Source organism: Caretta caretta, chromosome 6, assembly GCF_965140235.1.
Source record: "Caretta caretta isolate rCarCar2 chromosome 6, rCarCar1.hap1, whole genome shotgun sequence".
NCBI classification, from domain to species: Eukaryota; Metazoa; Chordata; order Testudines; family Cheloniidae; genus Caretta; species Caretta caretta.
In genome coordinates this window covers 64,292,455-64,309,450 of record NC_134211.1, presented here as the reverse complement: position 1 = coordinate 64,309,450, position 16,996 = coordinate 64,292,455, and the positions used below count along the sequence as shown (strand labels likewise).

Genomic DNA, 16,996 nt, shown 5'->3' with positions numbered 1-16,996 from the left:
ACTATTATTTGTATAGTACCATTGATGTGTATGGTACTTAGTGGGCCAAATTCAGTTCTGGCATAGCTGCTCCCATGTGCTCCTTTAACAGTGTTGAATTTGGTCAAAAATCTTTGCCCTGTGGCATTAACAATCTAAGTCATGAACCTTAGCAGTCATTGGGAACTGCACCACGAGTTCCTTAGGAATAGGGCTGGGCCATGAGGGCTTAATCCTGCAACCCATAGCTTGTCACCTGCTTGGGGCAGGGGAATGTGACTTTTATCTGTCTAGAAAGCACCATTCTCACCTATGTTGCTGTAAAAATACTACTAGTATAAACAGTGACAGACTGCCAGGAGAATTGAAAGTCCTCAACACCTCTGAAAATCAGGCCAATTAGTTAGGAGCCTAAACATGGACTGAGATGCCTGACTTTAGATAGCTCTACGTTTGAAAATGTTGGCCTAAGTCAGTGGCCTGAGGTCACACAAGTGGGAATAGAATTCCAGAGTCTTGACTCCAAGCCTGGGGGGTGGTCTCAGTGATTACAATAGATCTGTCCATCTCTTCCTGCTAGGATTCCACTCAATAGTACTCCCTTCTTCACTCTGTATTTAGTCAGGTCTCCAGGCTGTCAGGGACCCTTCATATGGGACATTAAATTCCTTGAACTATCTGCTTGAAATTTAGATTAGCAGCTTAGTAGATTTTTAAGTTTCAGTGGGGGTTGACGCATCATGTCCCTCGCTGCCATGACCTGATGTAGAACTTCAAAGACAGCTGTTCCTTTTGAGCGCACCTCATCCCTTCAGTGCCCCCCCATGCAGCAGCTTCTCTGCTTGCACCTCCTGGTGGCAGCCTCTCCCCTTCAGCAGCTTCTTCCCTATGCCATTTTACCGTCCCTCCCTTCTTCTTGCCAACTGTGCTCATGTCTGCCACGTGTGGCTAGAGCTGGCCCTGTGTTTGAAGCACTTAGTAATTATTTGTAATTAATTCATTATATGATTCAGGGAACCAGTGATCTAGGTTTGCTGTGATGCTGTCCAGATGTTCAGGCTGTGCAGGTCTCATTTGATTACTAATTACAAACTCCCACTCTGTCCTTTTTCAAATCCATTGGTGTATACTGAACCCCTTTGCTGCGGTAGAATGCACAACACAATCATGTTCTTGGGCAATGCTGAGATTTTGCCAACACCTTATGGTGATACAACTCCATGGATGGCAGCACCTGAGACATTGTACACCAACTGCCTGGTGCTGTGTGGCAGCACACAAGTGGTACTCATAGAAATTCATTGTGGTTCTTAATCTAAACTAAACTGCACACTCGTGCCATGATAACAGCTTTGTTTTTGTAGAGCCTACAGAAAGTTACATACCTGTTGTTTTATTACTCATGGCTGTGCTGATTCACGTGGCAAAAATGAAAAACTCTGGTGGCAGCTGAAGCCTGAGGACTGCATTAGTCAATGAGCTTTAATAGACAGTTAAACATTATGGGAGAAATTCTGCCCTCAGAGGCAAGAATGATCCGCCTATGAAAGCCAGCTGGGGCTGCACATGCACAGTTTAAAGCAATGTTTGGCCAATTGACAACACACCTGTAACTTGTCCTTATCTGGTTGAAGACAGCGCTGTTTTGAACATCAAATGATGGCCAAATAGTGTTGATTTCAGGTATAAATAGTGCAGGCAGGTGCTGTACATGTTTCTCCTCCCTGGGTCTCCTAATGCACATCAATCCTGACCTGGAATGCCCTCTGCTATTCCAGTCCTGTTCTCCCTCGCAGCTCTGCCAGTGCACCGCCTTCCTCCTGCACTACAGCACCTCCTAATCCCATCGTGTCACCCTCTTCTAGCTTTATCAGGGCGGCTCAGTCCTCTGTTGGCCCAGTTTGGTGTGATTTACAGTCTGAATCAAAGTGTGATTCATGGGACAATGAATCCACCAGCACAGAGAGCTGGGAGGAAGGAGGACTGGCCAATCCTGTTGTACAGTTGGGGGAGGGGGGGGTCTTATCTGCATTGCAAAACAAACAAACAAAAAGCCCCAAACAACCAATTGTGCTGATTTGGTTACAGAAAGGCACCCCTGTGCCAGACCAGACAGGGGTGCGGAGACACATTGTTAGCTGTTACAACCACTGAGATTTAACCCCCTGGTGTCCAGATACAACCCACATTTAAAAGCTGACCATGCCAGTAAGTGGGTACAAACTTAATTAAAGATTTGTGTGGACAGGGACTTATTTACTCTCTGGTACCCCCTTGCCACAGCTGGCAGAAACTTTCTGCAGCTTTCTGAGGAGACAATGTGAAGCAACGGCACTAATGTTTGACACCATCTAGTGGTGAAACAGGAAGTATACTAGTACAATCAACAGGTTAATTTGCCCAGTTCCTAAAGTCCCAAATTTAGCTACTGGAGGATAGGTCCACCAATGGCTATTAACCAAGATGTCAGGGATGCAACACCATGCTCACGGTGTACCTAAACCTTTGCCTGCCAGAAACTGGGACTGTATGCCAGGGGATGGATCACTCGATAATTGCCCTGTTCTGTTCTTTCTGTTTGAAGCATCTGGTACTGGCCACTGTTGGAAGACAGGCTTTTGGGTTAGGTGGGCCATTGGGCTGACCCAGTATGTCCATTCTTATGTTCAGATGTGAATAGACTGCACTGATGTTTGATGCCATCTTGTGGAGAAACAGGAAGTATACTAGTACAATAAACAGTCTAATTTGCTCTGTTCCTAAGATCCCAAATTTAGCTACTGAAATACTCCATTGCAGTGGAGTGAACCAGGCACATCCACTCTTGTGAGTCCTAAGCTACATGAAATGTTCAGATGTAGTGGTGTTATCCAAGAATACATTCCCTCATGGCTCCCACCCTGAGCTACCTGAGTGCCCATCCTAGAGAGCAGTGATAGGGTCTAGGAGGCCTAGAGTCGTGGAGGTAAGACAGTGAATTCTTTGCTAGCTTGAGGCACACAGGCTTTTCAGACTGTGTACATAAAAAGCTATTGGAATCACGCATATCCATTAACTGAAATGAAAACACGTCAACAAAATAGCATCAGTATTGAAAAGCAAAGCAGAATTTACAAACTCTATTTAGTTGTAATAGGGCGATACCTGTAACAAAGGTAAGGGCTGTTTTAAAATATTTTTAACATGCTAATGCCCCTTTAATATGTTAGTATCTTCTTGAACACCATCAGTGCAATTAGCATGGTACAGAGCAGAGGAGAAATGTTCCTTGGCTCCCAAGATGGTAATAAAGTTAGAAGGAAAGCAAACAAAACACTCAAAGCTCTGCATGACCCTATGCTGGAGCTGGATGCAGGACAGCACCACGTTCTTTTGTAGTTGTTATGAGTGAATCCCATCACTGGAGTTGCTGGGAAGTTAGGTCTGTAATGATTCACAGGGGAGCCTGCTCCTGTGCTGGTGAAGGTGCAGCATGAACCCAAGAGACAATGGGGCAGCTTCACGCACCCTCGGAAGTTTGCTGAAGTTCATCCTCTGTGCACCCAGCTTCTCCATCAGGGCATTTCCACTAATGTGACTGAACTGGGCCTGCAGGGGGCCCTGCTCCACAGTCTGCTCCCCAGCATAACAATTTGCTGATTTGCTGTTACTGATCATGCAAATATCTGCTGTAGCATCCTCAGTTGGGAAGACAGTGTGCTCCATGCTGTTCACGGGAAGCAAATCAGAAGCGAGAAATGGGCAGAATCTGTGTGTAGGGAAAACCTGGATACACAGGAGGGTCAAGCAGTTAGAAGTAGGGAAGAAGAGGTGCAAAATCAGGGATGGGTAGCGTGATGGGGTGTCTGCCCCACCCTGGCATGCAATGGTTTTGTAGAGCCCTAAAGAGCCTGCACAGGAAGTAGCCAATAAGAGAGGGGCTGTGAGAAGCAGCCAATCAGGGCCCAGCAGGCCCATATGAAAAAGAGACACAGGCAATGCAAGGCTAGTTTCTCCCTGGAGCTTAAGGAGGGAGGACTAGGTGTCTTGCAGATAGAGAGAAGCTAGTGCCCTGGACAGAGCTATGCTGGGCAGGAACGGGGAGTAGAGGGAGCTCTTGGCTGGTTGCTAGGACTGGTATCCTGATGTGAGGGTGAAGAAGGTGCTGGGACCACAAGGAAGTGGCCCAGGAAAATGTATTGAGGAGTTGAAGAGGGTGCAGTATGTTACTGCCATCTATAGAGTCCCTGGGTTGGGAGCCAGAGTAGTGGGCAGGCCTGGGTCCATCTCACTTGCCGCTGGGGAAGTGGCTGGATAGTTGACTGCAGGGCCTCCAGAAGGTGGGGAGCACAGATTGTGACATGGCTGGAGGGCTTTCATAAAGAGGATGCTGAGGTCCTTGGAGTGATGTAGGTTTGAGAGCAGACATGATGGCACGCGAGACACCATTGGGAGAAGATGTACTGACTTGCAGTACTAATCCCCGAGACAGCCATCAGGAGGCACCAGTGTGGTGAGTGGAGCCCCCATCACAGGTAGGGTTGCCCATTTTGGTTGGCCATATTCCTGGAGGTTTCATCACATGACATAATCTTCAATTAAAGATCATCATAGGACTGGAAGGGACAGTGAGAGGTCATCTAGTTCAGTTCCCTGCACTCATGGAAGACTAAGTATTATCTAGACCATCCCTGACAAGTGATTGTCTAACCTGCTCTTAACAACCTCCAATAGTGGAGATTCCACAACCTCTCTAGGCAATTTATTCCAGTGCTTAACCACCCTGACAGTTAGAAAGTTTTCCTAAGGTCCAACCTAAACTGCCCTTGCTGCAATTTAAGCCCATTGCTTCTTGTCCTATCCTCAGATGTTAAGGAGAACAATTTTCCTCCCTCCTCCTTGTAACAAACGTTTATGTACTTTAAAACTGCTATCATGTCTCCCCTTGGTCTTCTCTTCTCCTGACTAAACAAACCCAATTTTTTCAATCTTTTCTCATAGGTCATGTTTTCTAGACCTTTAATTACAAGTTTCAGAGTAGCAGCCATGTTAGTCTGTATCCACAAAAAGAAAAGGAGTACTTGTGGCACCTTAGAGACTAACAAATTTATTTGACCATAAACTTTCGTGAGCTACAGCTCACTTCATCGGATGCATCATCAGACCTTTAATTGTTACTCTTCTCTGGACTTTCTCCAATTTGTCCACATCTTTCCTGAAATGTGGCACCCAGAACTGGACACAATACTCCAGTTGAGGCCTAATCAATGCAGAATAGAGCAGAAGAATTACTTCTTGTGTCTCCTGCTAGTACATCCCAGAATATTTGCTCTTTTTGCAACAGTGATATGTTGACTGATATTTAGCTTGTGATCCACAATGACTACCAGATCCCTTTCCACAGTAATCCTTCCTAGGCAGTCATTTCCCATTTGGATGTGTGCAACTGATTGTTCTTTTCTAAGTGGAGTACTTTGCATTTGTCCTTATTGAATTTCACCCTATTTATTTCAGACCATTTCTCCAGTTTGTCCACATCATTTTGAATTTTAATCCTATCCTCCAAAGCACTTACAACCCCTCCTAGGTTGGTATTATCTGCAAATTTTGTAAATGTACTCTTGATTCCATTATCTAAATCATTGACGATATTGAATAGAACTGGACCCAGAACCGATCCCTGTGGGACCCCCTTGTTATGCCCTTTCAACTTGACTGTGAACCACTGATAACTACTCTCTGGGAATGGTTTTCCAACCAGCTATGCACCCATCTTGTGGATGGGGGAAAGCGGTACACGTGGAAAGCTTTTGTAATTTACATTTTTACATTCTATTTTTTTTTCATTTTATGACACAAGTTTATTCTTCAGGCTCATATGCATACCAAGGCTGACTGATTTCCTGAGTTGATGTCAAAACTTCTTCAGTTTCTTTTGATCCGCCAATGGGGATCGCCTTTGTCACTGTTATTTTGCTTCTCTATGCTATACCCTAATGCTTTTTCATATCATCACTTGTGTGTAGAACTTGGTTCCCAAATTCTCTCTGATGGACAAAAGGACCTAGATGGTTTTGAGAATCCCCCTATAACATTCAGTGCCATTTTGGACTTCCAGTAACATATGGTTCCCCTCCCACACACACACTTTTTAATTTAAAATGTATTAAAAATTCTTATTTCTGTAAGAAATCCTGCAGACACTGAAACACACGCTATTCTTCTGTTATTTCATTTGCTGCATACATACATGTCAATTTTTCTACTGAATTGTTTAAATTTCTAATTGCAGATTTAATTTTATAATCTTTTATGTTTGCTGCCTGTTTTGTTCTGATACATTTCAGTGATGTTCTTCATTCTGACATTTACTTTTTGCCAAAATCAAAGACATTTTTACATGAATTATTCTGTTACTCCTTTGCATTGGTTGGGCAGGGGCATAATGTTGACCTCACCTAGTTTACCCTGTGGTGAAACTAAAGTGCCTTGTCTCCCCATTGTTTTTAATGGAATAGCTAATGGGTGCTAGCTACCCCACAGTTAAAAACACACCTTGTTAGCAGTGAGGTCATAGACTATAACGGTGACTCAGGTGTTATGTGCACTATTACTGTTCATGTCATGCCAACTCTGATACTGGGGTAATACTGCTCCTTTGCTATCGGAGGTATGTGCCTCCCCAGGGCTGAGGCCTCCAAGTCGTGTAGGTGACAGGGCGAACCAACTTGAGCATTTTAAATGAAAGGAATTAATAGTCTTCCCCCCACTTCAATTACCCTTACTCCCTCCCCTTTGCTGAATAAGGGCTTGTCTACATGGACACATTAAAGTTCATGCTCCACAATCCCCCCTTTCACCTGCCACCTCCGCCCACCCCTGGAGAGCGGCGGGGCCGGCCGAAGTTGCTCGCTGCAACAAGGGGAACCTCCCTGCAGAGCCTGCTACCTGCCGCAAATTAGACCGGAAGCAGTTTAATGTTACACCGCCCCCCCCCCCGCCGCCTCCTCTCCGAGCAGGGCTGCTCCGCAACGGGTGCTGAGGGCCGGATGCAGGTCATGCTGTGGCTGCGCCTGCGCTGTGCGTGGCCCCTCCCTGTAGCGGGGCGGAACCAAGTTGCTCAGGGCGCGGTGTCCGCGGGGGGCTGGTTTTGGAGAGGACCGCGCCTCCAGAAGTGCTGGTGGAGGCGGGGCCTGATGCAGGAGGCGGCGGCGCGGAGCCTGCGGCGGGGCTTGGAGAGGCTGCGACCCCTCGCGAAGAATAAGACGTTGCGGTACGGGGTCCCCATGATGGTGAGTAGCGGGGGGTGGGGCCCGTGGCGCTGTCCCGGGCCGGCCGGCACTGCGTGCTGAGGCGAGCCGGGGGGCGCAGGCGCGGGGACGCGCTGTGCGCGAGGCCGCCCGCGACCCCACTGTTGGGAGGTTCCGCCCGCCGGTTCTGAGGAGCCGGCCCAGGCCGCGTCTGGGTGGGGGCGTTACTGGTTCGGTTCCCGGCCCCGCCGCTCCGGTCTCGGGCGTGGGGGAGCCTGGCTGAGGGCGACGTTGCCGCGCTCGGGGCCTCGCTCCCGACTGGTGCCCCGCTCAGGGGGCGCGGTCTTCGGGCACCTCACCTCCGCCCGAGGCCGTTTCACGCCGAGCCCTGCTGCGAGCAGACCGGTGGCGGGGAGCGCTGGGGTCCCCTTGTCCGCTTGCCAGTGCTCGGTGCGGAGCCGGGTCGCTGCTGGCGGGGCCCTGCTTCCCCGGGCCGCGCGGCAGCTGCCGGCTCCCGCTGCTGAGAGCGGACAGGCCGCGCCTGAGCGGGCTGGGTCGTGGCATGCTCCTGCTCGGCCAGCGGACACGGGGAGACGTTAACCGGCGTGGGCAAACCCCGACTTTTTTGTAAAAGCCTGTCAGAGCGCGCTCTTCAAAGACTGCGCTGTGGGAAACTTGGTTTGTTTAAATCAGGCGTTTAGAAGATGGTGTTGCTGGTGTTCGTTCGTTCATTTACAACCTTACCTACACCTACACGAAATAGGTTTCAGAGTAACAGCCGTGTTAGACTAAACTAAACTAAACTAGTTAGTTAGTCCAACTAAAACCCCTCCAACGCATTATTAAGGATCTACAACCTATCCTAAAGGATGACCCAACACTCTCACAAGTCTTGGGAGACAGGCCAGTCCTTGCCTACAGACAGCCCCGCAACCTGAAGCAAATACTCACCAACAACCACATACCACACAACAGAACCACTAACCCAGGAACTTATCCTTGCAACAAAGCCCGTTGCCAACTGTGCCCACATATCTATTCAGGGGACACCATCACAGGGCCTAATAACATCAGCCACACTATCAGAGGCTCGTTCACCTGCACATCCACCAATGTGATATATGCCATCATGTGCCAGCAATGCCCCTCTGCCATGTACATTGGTCAGACTGGACAGTCTCTACGTAAAAGAATAAATGGACACAAATCAGATGTCAAGAATTATAACATTCATAAACCAGTCGGAGAACACTTCAATCTTTCTGGTCACGCAATCACAGACATGAAGGTCGCTATCTTAAAACAAAAAAACTTCAAATCCAGACTCCAGCGAGAAACTGCTGAATTGGAATTCATTTGCAAATTGGATACTATTAATTTAGGCTTAAATAGAGACTGGGAGTGGCTAAGTCATTATGCAAGGTAGCCTATTTCCTCTTGTTTTTTCCTACCCCCCCCCCCAGATGTTCTGGTTTAACTTGGATTTAAACTTGGAGAGTGGTCAGTTTGGATGAGCTATTACCAGCAGGAGAATGAGTTTGTGTGTGTATGGGGGTGGGGGGGATGTGAGAAAACCTGGATTTGTGCTGGAAATGGCCCACCTTAATTATCATGCACATTGTAGGGAGAGTGGTCACTTTGGATGAGCTATTACCAGCAGGATAGTGAGTTTGTGTGTGTGGTTTTTGGGAGGGGGGTGAGGGGGTGAGAGAACCTGGATTTGTGCAGGAAATGGCCCAACTTGATTATCATGCACACTGTGTAAAGAGTTGTCACTTTGGATGGGCTATCACCAGCAGGAGAGTGAATTTGTGTGCGGGGGTGGAGGGTGAGAGAACCTGGATTTGTGCTGGAAATGGCCCAACCTGATGATCACTTTAGATAAGCTATTACCAGCAGGACAGTGGGGTGGGAGGAGGTATTGTTTCATATTCTCTGTGTATATATAAAGTCTGCTGCAGTTTCCACGGTATGCATCCGATGAAGTGAGCTGTAGCTCACGAAAGCTCATGCTCAAATAAGTTGGTTAGTCTCTAAGGTGCCACAAGTACTCCTTTTCTTTCTACAAGAAATAGGTTGACCTAGCTGCATCGCTCAGGGCTGTTAGGCACATAGGCAGCCCACCCCTCACTATAGACGCTGCTAGGTTTATGAAAGACCTAGTTACCACCCCTCAGAGGGTATGTCTACTCTATGAAATTAAGTCGATCTTATAGAAGTTGATTTTTAGAAATCGTTGTGTTTGTCCACACTAAGCACATTAAGTCAGCAGAGTGGGTCCACAAAACCGTGGCTAGCTCAGCTCACTGCTGCTGTTGTGAGCATTGCAAACACCTCGCGCGCTATCCCGCAGTATGCGGTCACGATAGTGATGGGGACATGGACACAGACTTTTCTCAAAGCAGGGGCCCTGGCAATTTGGACATCATGGTGGTAATGGGGCAGGTTCATGCCTTGGAACGCCAATTCTGGGCTTGGGAAACAAGCACAGACTGGTGGGACTGCTTAGTGTTGCAGGTCTGCGATGATTCCCTGTGGCTGCAAAACTTTCGCATTTGTAAGGGCACTTTCATGGAACTTTTACTTGCTTTCCCCTGCCCTAAAGCACGAGAATACCAAGATGAGAGAAGCCCTCACAGTTGAGAAGCGAGTGGTGATAGTCCTTTGGAAGCTTGCATCGTCAGACAGCTATTGGTTAGACGGGAATCAGTCAGTTTGGAGTGGGTAAATCTACTGTGGGGGCTGCTGTGATGCAAGTAGCCAACACAATCACTGAGCTGCTGCTATCAAGGGTAGTGACTCTGGGAAACATGCAGGTCATAGTGGATGGCTTTCTGCAATGGGGTTACCTAACTGTGGTGGGGCCATAGACGGAACCCATATCCCTATCTTGGGACCGGAGCACCTTGGCAGCCAGTACATAAACCACAAGGGGTACTTTTCAGTGGTGTTGCAAGCACTGGTGGATCACAAGGGACGTTTCACCAACATCAACGTGGGATGGCCGGGAAAGGTGCATGATGCTTGCATCTTCAGGAACTCTGGTCTGTTTCAAAAGCTGCAGGAAGGAACTTACTTCCCACACCAGAAAATTACCTTTGGGGATGTTGAAATGCCTATAGTTATCCTTGGGAACCCAGCCTACCCCTTAATGCCATGGCTCATGAAGCCATACACAGGCAGCCTGGACAGTAGTAAGGAGCAGTTCAACTATAGGCTGAGCAAGTGCAGAATGGTGGTAGAATGTGTATTTGGTCGTTTAAAAGCTCGCTGGTGCAGTTTACTGACTAGGTTAGCCCGCAGTGAAACCAATATTCCCATTGTTATTGCTTCTTGCTGTATGCTTCATAATATCTGAGAGAGTAAGGGGGAGACGTTTATGGCAGGGTGGGAGGTTGAGGCAAATCGCCTGGCAGCCGATTACGCACAGCCAGACACCAGGGCGATTAGAAGAGCACAGCTGGGCGCCCTGCGCATCAGAGAAGCTTTGAAAGCCAGTTTTATGACTGGCCAGGCTATGGTATAACAGCTCTGTTTTTCTCCGTGACGAAAACCTGCCCCCTTGGTTGACTCTACTTCCCTGTAAGCCAACCTACCTCCACCCTTCGATCATTGCTTTCAGAGGCAATAAAGTCGTTATTGTTTCAAAATCATGCATTCTTTATTAATTCATCACACAAATAGGGGGAAAACTCTCAAGGGAGCCCGGGAGGGGTGGGTGAGGAGGGAAGCACTGGGTGGGGTAGTGGATGAGGGGAGGAGGGAAGGACAAGGCCACACTACAGTTCAAAACTTATTGAATGCCAGCCTTCTGTTGCTTGGGCGGTCCTCTGGGGTGGAGTGGCTGGGTGCCCGTAGCCTTCTTGGGCATCTGGATGAGGAGGATATGGAACTTGGGGAGGAGGGCAGGAGGTTATACAGGGGCTGCCGTGGAGGTCTATGCTCCTTTTGCCTTTTCTGCAGCTCCACCAGATTCCTGAGCATATCGCTTTGCTCCCCCATTAGACTCAGCATTGCATCCTCCCTCCTCTCATCATGTTCCTTCCTCCTCTCATTGCGTTCATTTAACGCTTTTCTGGTCTCTGCCATTGTTTGCCTCCACACATTCTGCTGAGCTCTTTCAGTGCAGGAGGACTGCATGATCTCTGAGTAAATTTCATCGCGAGTGTGGGGTTTTGGTTTTTTTTTGCCTTCCAATCCACGCTAGCCTTTGGGATGGAGATGATAGGGGGAGCATAGAAACACTTGCAGGTGCAGGAGGGGAAAAAAGGGAGAGTAGCATTTAAAAAGATAAATTTTAGAGAACAAAGGGAAGACTATTCACCTTACTTAGCACGTGTGCTTTTGGTACAAGGTTGCATTTTGCCTCTTATATTGAGTGCCTGCCGGTTTGGTGTGAGACATCATACATGCTCGGCTGGGCAACAGAATTTGGCTTGCAGGCAGGCATGGTAAGGCAAAGGGTTTTGGCTTCTTCAACATCCATAATGTGGGAACGGTTTCAAACGGCAGTGCCCTCCTTTTCCATACCAAGCAAAGCCTGTTGGGTTGGCCATTTAAAAGGAGGGGCTGCGGTTTTAGGGTGAATGTGCAGCACAACCCAACCCCCACCCCACCCAATTTTCTGGGATGATCGCTTCACTCCCCCAACCACGTGGCTAGTATCGGGGTAGATCTCTGTCAGCCAAACGTGAACAGCTCAGCATGAACAGGCCTCCCGCCACCGGGTGACTAACAGCGGGGATGATTTCTTTTCAGCCAAAGGCAAACAGCCCAGCAGGAACGGGCACCTCTGAATGTCCCCTTAAACAAATTTCCCGTATTTGAACCAGGTGACTGTGAATGATGTCACTCTCCTGATGCTAACACAAAGAGATAAAGAACGGATGTTGCTTGAATGCCACCAAAGCCCGGGCCCATTCGCTGCAATGCTTTGTTCTGCAGTGATTCCAGACTACTTGCTACTGGCTTGGTGTGGTAAGTGTCCTACCATGGAGGACGAAATAAAGCTGACCTCCCCAGAAACCTTCTGTGAAGGCTTTTAGAGTACCTCCAGGAGAGCTTCATGGAGATGTCCCTGGAGGATTTCCACTCCATCCCCAGACATGTTAACAGACTTTTCCAGTAGCTGTACTGGCCGCAAATGTATCTCAAGTCTTCAGGGCAAATTAATCATTAAATTCGTTTGCTTTTAAACCCTGTATTATATTTACAAAGGTACACTCACCAGAGGTGCCTTCTCTGGCTTCATGGTCCAGGAGCCCGCCTTGGGAGGGTTGGGAGAGTATTGGCTCCAGGGTGATGAACAGTTCCTGGCTGCTGGGGAGAAGGGATTCTCCGCTTGCCTGCTGTGCGCTATCCTCAACCACCTCCTCCTCCTCATCATCCTCCTTGTCCACAAAATCCTCATCCCTGTTGCGTGAGACTCCCCCCTTGCAAGTGTCCACGGAGGTAATGGGACACTACCATTAGTGGTGGGGTAATGGTAGGGACGCTCCTTAGAATTGCATGCAGCTCATCATAGAAGCGGCATGTATGGGGCTCTGACCCAGAGCAACCATTTGCATCCTTTGTTTTTTGGTAGGCTTGCCTCAGCTCCTTAACTTTCATGCCGCACTGCTGAGTGTCCCTGTTGTAGCCTCTGTCCATCATATCCTTGGAGATTTTGGCAAATATATTGCATTTCGTCTTTTGGAATGGAGTTGTGCCTGCACGCATTCTTCTCCCCATGCAGCGATCAGATCCAGTATCTCCCGTTTGGTCCATGCTGGAGCTCTTTTGCCATTCTGGGACTCCATGGTGACCTGTGCTGATCAGCTCGCCACGCTGGCCAAACAGGAAATGAAATTCAAAAGTTCCCGGGGCTTTTCCTGTCTACCTGGCCAGTGCATCTGAGTTGAGAGTGCTGTCCAGAGCAGTCATAATGGAGCACTCTTGGATAGCTCCCGGAGGCCAATACCATTGAATTGCGTCCACCCCAAATTTGTACCCAGCGAGGTCGATTTTAGTGCTAATCCCCTCGCCGGGGAGGAGTACAGAAATCAATGTAGAGACAAATTCATTGTGGCTGAAAGGAACCACCTAGAAGCATCTACATAGACATTCTTTGCAAGAACAACGAGGAGTCCTTGTGGCACCTTAGAGACTAACCAGTATATTTGGGCATAAGCTTTCGTGGACTAGAACCCACTTCGTCAGATGCATGGAGTGGAAAATACAGGAGCAGGTATAAATACATGAAAAGATGTGAGTTGCCTTACCAAGTGTGAGGTCAGTCTAACTAGACCATTCAATTGACAACAGGATACCAGGGGAGGAAAAATAACTTTTGAAGTGGTAATGAGAGTGGCTCATTTCAGACAGTTGACCAGAAGGTGTGAGTAACAGTAGGGGGAAATTAGTATTGGGGAAATTAGGTTTAGGTTTTGCAATGACCCAACCACTCCCAGTCTTTATTCAGGCCTAATCTGATGGTGTCCAGTTTGCAAATTAATTCCAGTTCTGCAGTTTCATGTTGGAGTCTGTTTTTGAAGTTTTGTTGTTGAAGAATTACCACTTCTAGGTCTGTAATTGAGTGACCAGGGAGATTGAAGTGTTCTCCTACTGGTTGTTGAATGTTATGATTCCTCATGTCAGATTTGTATCCATTTATTCTTTTGCGTAGAGACTGTCTGGTTTGGCCAATGTACATGGCAGAGGGGCATTGTTGTCACATGATGGCATATATCACATTGGTAGATGTGCAGGTAAACGAGCCCCTGATGGTGTGGCTGATGTGGTTAGGTCCTGTGATGGTGTCGCTTGAATAAATATGTGTACAGAGTTGGCACCGGGGTTTGTTGCAGGGTTTGGTTCCTGGGTTGGTGTTTTTGTTGTGTGGTGTGTAGTTGCTGGTATCTGCTTCAGGTTGGGGGGCTGTCTGTAAGCGAGGACTGGCCTGTCCCCCAAGGTCTGTGAGAGTGAGGGATTGTCCTTCAGGATAGGTTGTAGATCCTTGTTGATGTGCTGGAGTGGTTTTAGTTGGGGGCTGTAGGTGACAGCTAGTGGCGTTCTGTTACTTTCTTTGTTGGGCCTGTCCTGTAGTAGGTGACTTCTGGGTACCCGTCTGGCTCTGTCAATCTGTTTCTTCACTTCACCAGGTGGGTGTTGCAGTTGTAAGAACGCTTGATAGAGATTCTGTAGGTATTTTTCTCTGTCTGAGGGATTGGAGCAAATGCAGTTGTATCTTAGAGCTTGGCTGTAGACAATGGATCGTGTGATGTGGTCTGGATGAAAGCTGGAGGCATGTAGGTAAGTATAGCGGTCAGTAGGTTTCCGGTACAGGATGGTGTTTAGTGCTGTAGTGTCTAGGAAGTGGATCTTTTGTGTGGACTGGTCCACGCTGATGTTGATGGTAGGTTGGAAATCGTTGAAATCTTGGTGGAATTCCTCAAGGGCCTCCTTCCCATGGGTCCAGATGATGAAGATGTCATCAGTGTAGCGCAAGTACAGTAGCCGTGTAAGGGGACGAGAGCTGAGGAAGCATTGTTTTAAGTCAGCCCTAAAAATGTTGGCATATTGCGGGGCTATGCGGGTAGCCATAGCAGTCCCACTGACTTGAAGGTATAAATTGTCTCCAAATCTGAAATAGTTGTGGGTGAGGACAAAGTCACAAAGTTCAGCCACCAGGTTTGCCATGACATTATCGGGGATACTGTTCCTGACGGCTTGTAGTCCATCTTTGTGTGGAATGTTGGTGTAGAGGGCTTCTACATCCATAGCGGCCAGGATGGTGTTTCCTGGAAGATCATCAAAGGATTGTAATTTCCTCAGGAAGTCAGTGGTGTCTCGAAGATAGCTGGGAGTGCTGGTAGCATAGGGCCTGAGAAGGGAGTCTACATAGCCAGATAATCTTGCTGTCACGGTGTCAGTGCCTGAGATGATGGGGTGTCCAGGGTTCCCAGGTTTATGGATTTTGGGTAGCAGGTAGAATACCCCTGGTCAGAGCTCTAGGGGGTCTGTCAATGTAGATTTGTTTCTGTACTTCTTCAGGGAGTTTCTCGAGCGGATGGTGTAGTTTCTTTTGGTAATCCTTAGTGGAGTCAGAGGGTAATGGCCTGTAGAATGTGGTGTCCGAGACTTGTCTCAGAGCCTCTTGTTCATATTCCGACCTATTCATGATGACTACAGCATCTCCTTTGTCAGCCTTTTTTATTATAATGTCAGAGTTGTTTCTGAGGCTGTGGATGGCATTGTGTTCTGCATGGCTGAGGTTATGGGGCAAGTGTTGCTGCTTTTCCACAATTTCAACTCGTGCATGTCAATGGAAGCACTTTATGTAGAAGTCCAGTCTGTTTCGCTCTTCAGGAGGAGTCCACGCAGAATCCTTCTTTTTGTAGTGTTGGTAGGAAGCTTCCTGTGTGTTAGTGTGCTGTTCTGTGGCTTGTTGGAAATATTCCTTGAGTCGGAGACTTCGAAAGTAGGATTCTAGGTGAGTGAAGAATAGGATGGAAAATAATCCTGATATTTTGCCATTATATAGATTGATGGTTTCAGGGCTTGGGAGCTGTGCTCCAGCTCCAGGCAAAAACCTGTAGCTCCCCTGCTCTGGAGCTGCTCTGAGGGCTCCACTCCAAAGCCCTGGATGGTATGCCCTCACCCTGAAAACTTTGTTCAGTTTTGGTCAGCACATCTCAAAAAAGCTAAGATAAAGTAGAAATGGAAGAGGATCAGAGAAAGGCAACAGCAATTCTTAGCCCCACAGCAGGGCTTCTGCCTGAGGAGATACTAAAGTATACAATTTAATCCTTTCTACAGTGGAGACAAAGAGGTGACCTGATAGAGATACAGTATGTAAACAATGATGTAAAGAAGGTAAATCGGGGGCTTCTAATTACCCCCTTTTCCTTAATGCAACAACAAGAGGAAATTTCAAATAAAAGGCAATACATTTAACACTAATAATCATGGCTCTTATCCCTGGGGATGCCTTTTTGTTGGTTGGGGAGTGGGGGTCTCCTACTATATCTCTTTCCTAGCCTTCCCCCCTTTAAGTTTTTCTCCCCGTGTAGATACTCCAGCGCACCTCTCTCTTGTTTTCCATGGCTTTCCAAAGCAGGAAGAGAGTGGTGAAGATATGGTCCTTGTTAGTTTCACAGCTGCTCAAGGAGTTCTAAATAGCATCAGTGAAGCTGAACAGAACCTTATTATCTTCACACTTATACTGTTTGGGAAGCTAGGAGCAGCAGCAGCAGAGGCACTGGATCCGTGTGCATAGTCAGGAAGATACCAGCTGTGAACTGTCTTTGCAACCAAAAAGAATAGATGCTTTAATTTCTTCAGAAGTTGTTGGTACATAGCATTGGCCTACTGTAAGGAAAACTTGGAGTGTTGCTTCCTGTGCTATACTTGCTCTGTTGATAAAAAGAGGTCTTCAGTCATGAGGACTGTCAGGCCTTTCATCAGCACTAAATTCACTTAAAAATACATTAAAACTATCTTGAAATGCACCTCATTTGTCTTTCATTTTACAACTTGAAGTTTATCTGCCACTCTTTCTGCAGATCTGAGTGTTAGAGACAGTTGGTTTTATTTATATAATATAATTTTGAATAAAGACGTTTGTATATTTACCCATTTTCAGGGTGAATTTATAATTTTGATCTGCTTTGAGTCAGGTTTTCTTCTTTAGGTGATCTTTAAAGCCTCAAATGATCAGCCTCTGAGAGTAACATGTTCATCAGAGGCCTCAGTCACATTTTCCTAGCAGGAAAGGGTGTTTTCTTTCCAACACCAGCTGGACTGTAGAG

General features: G+C 47.5%; 1 protein-coding gene across 1 annotated transcript in view; it reads left to right on the top strand.

Moving 5' to 3' along the window:
- Positions 1-6,992: 6,992 nt before the first annotated feature.
- The window catches only part of COX16 (cytochrome c oxidase assembly factor COX16), a 54,865-nt gene continuing 44,861 nt past the window's right edge, over positions 6,993-16,996 (top strand). Inside the window, exon 1 of the mRNA XM_048853181.2 lies at positions 6,993-7,250. Within this exon, the coding sequence (XP_048709138.2) occupies positions 7,008-7,250 (243 nt within the window). The 5' untranslated portion in view covers positions 6,993-7,007. The remainder of the gene's footprint in view (positions 7,251-16,996) is intronic.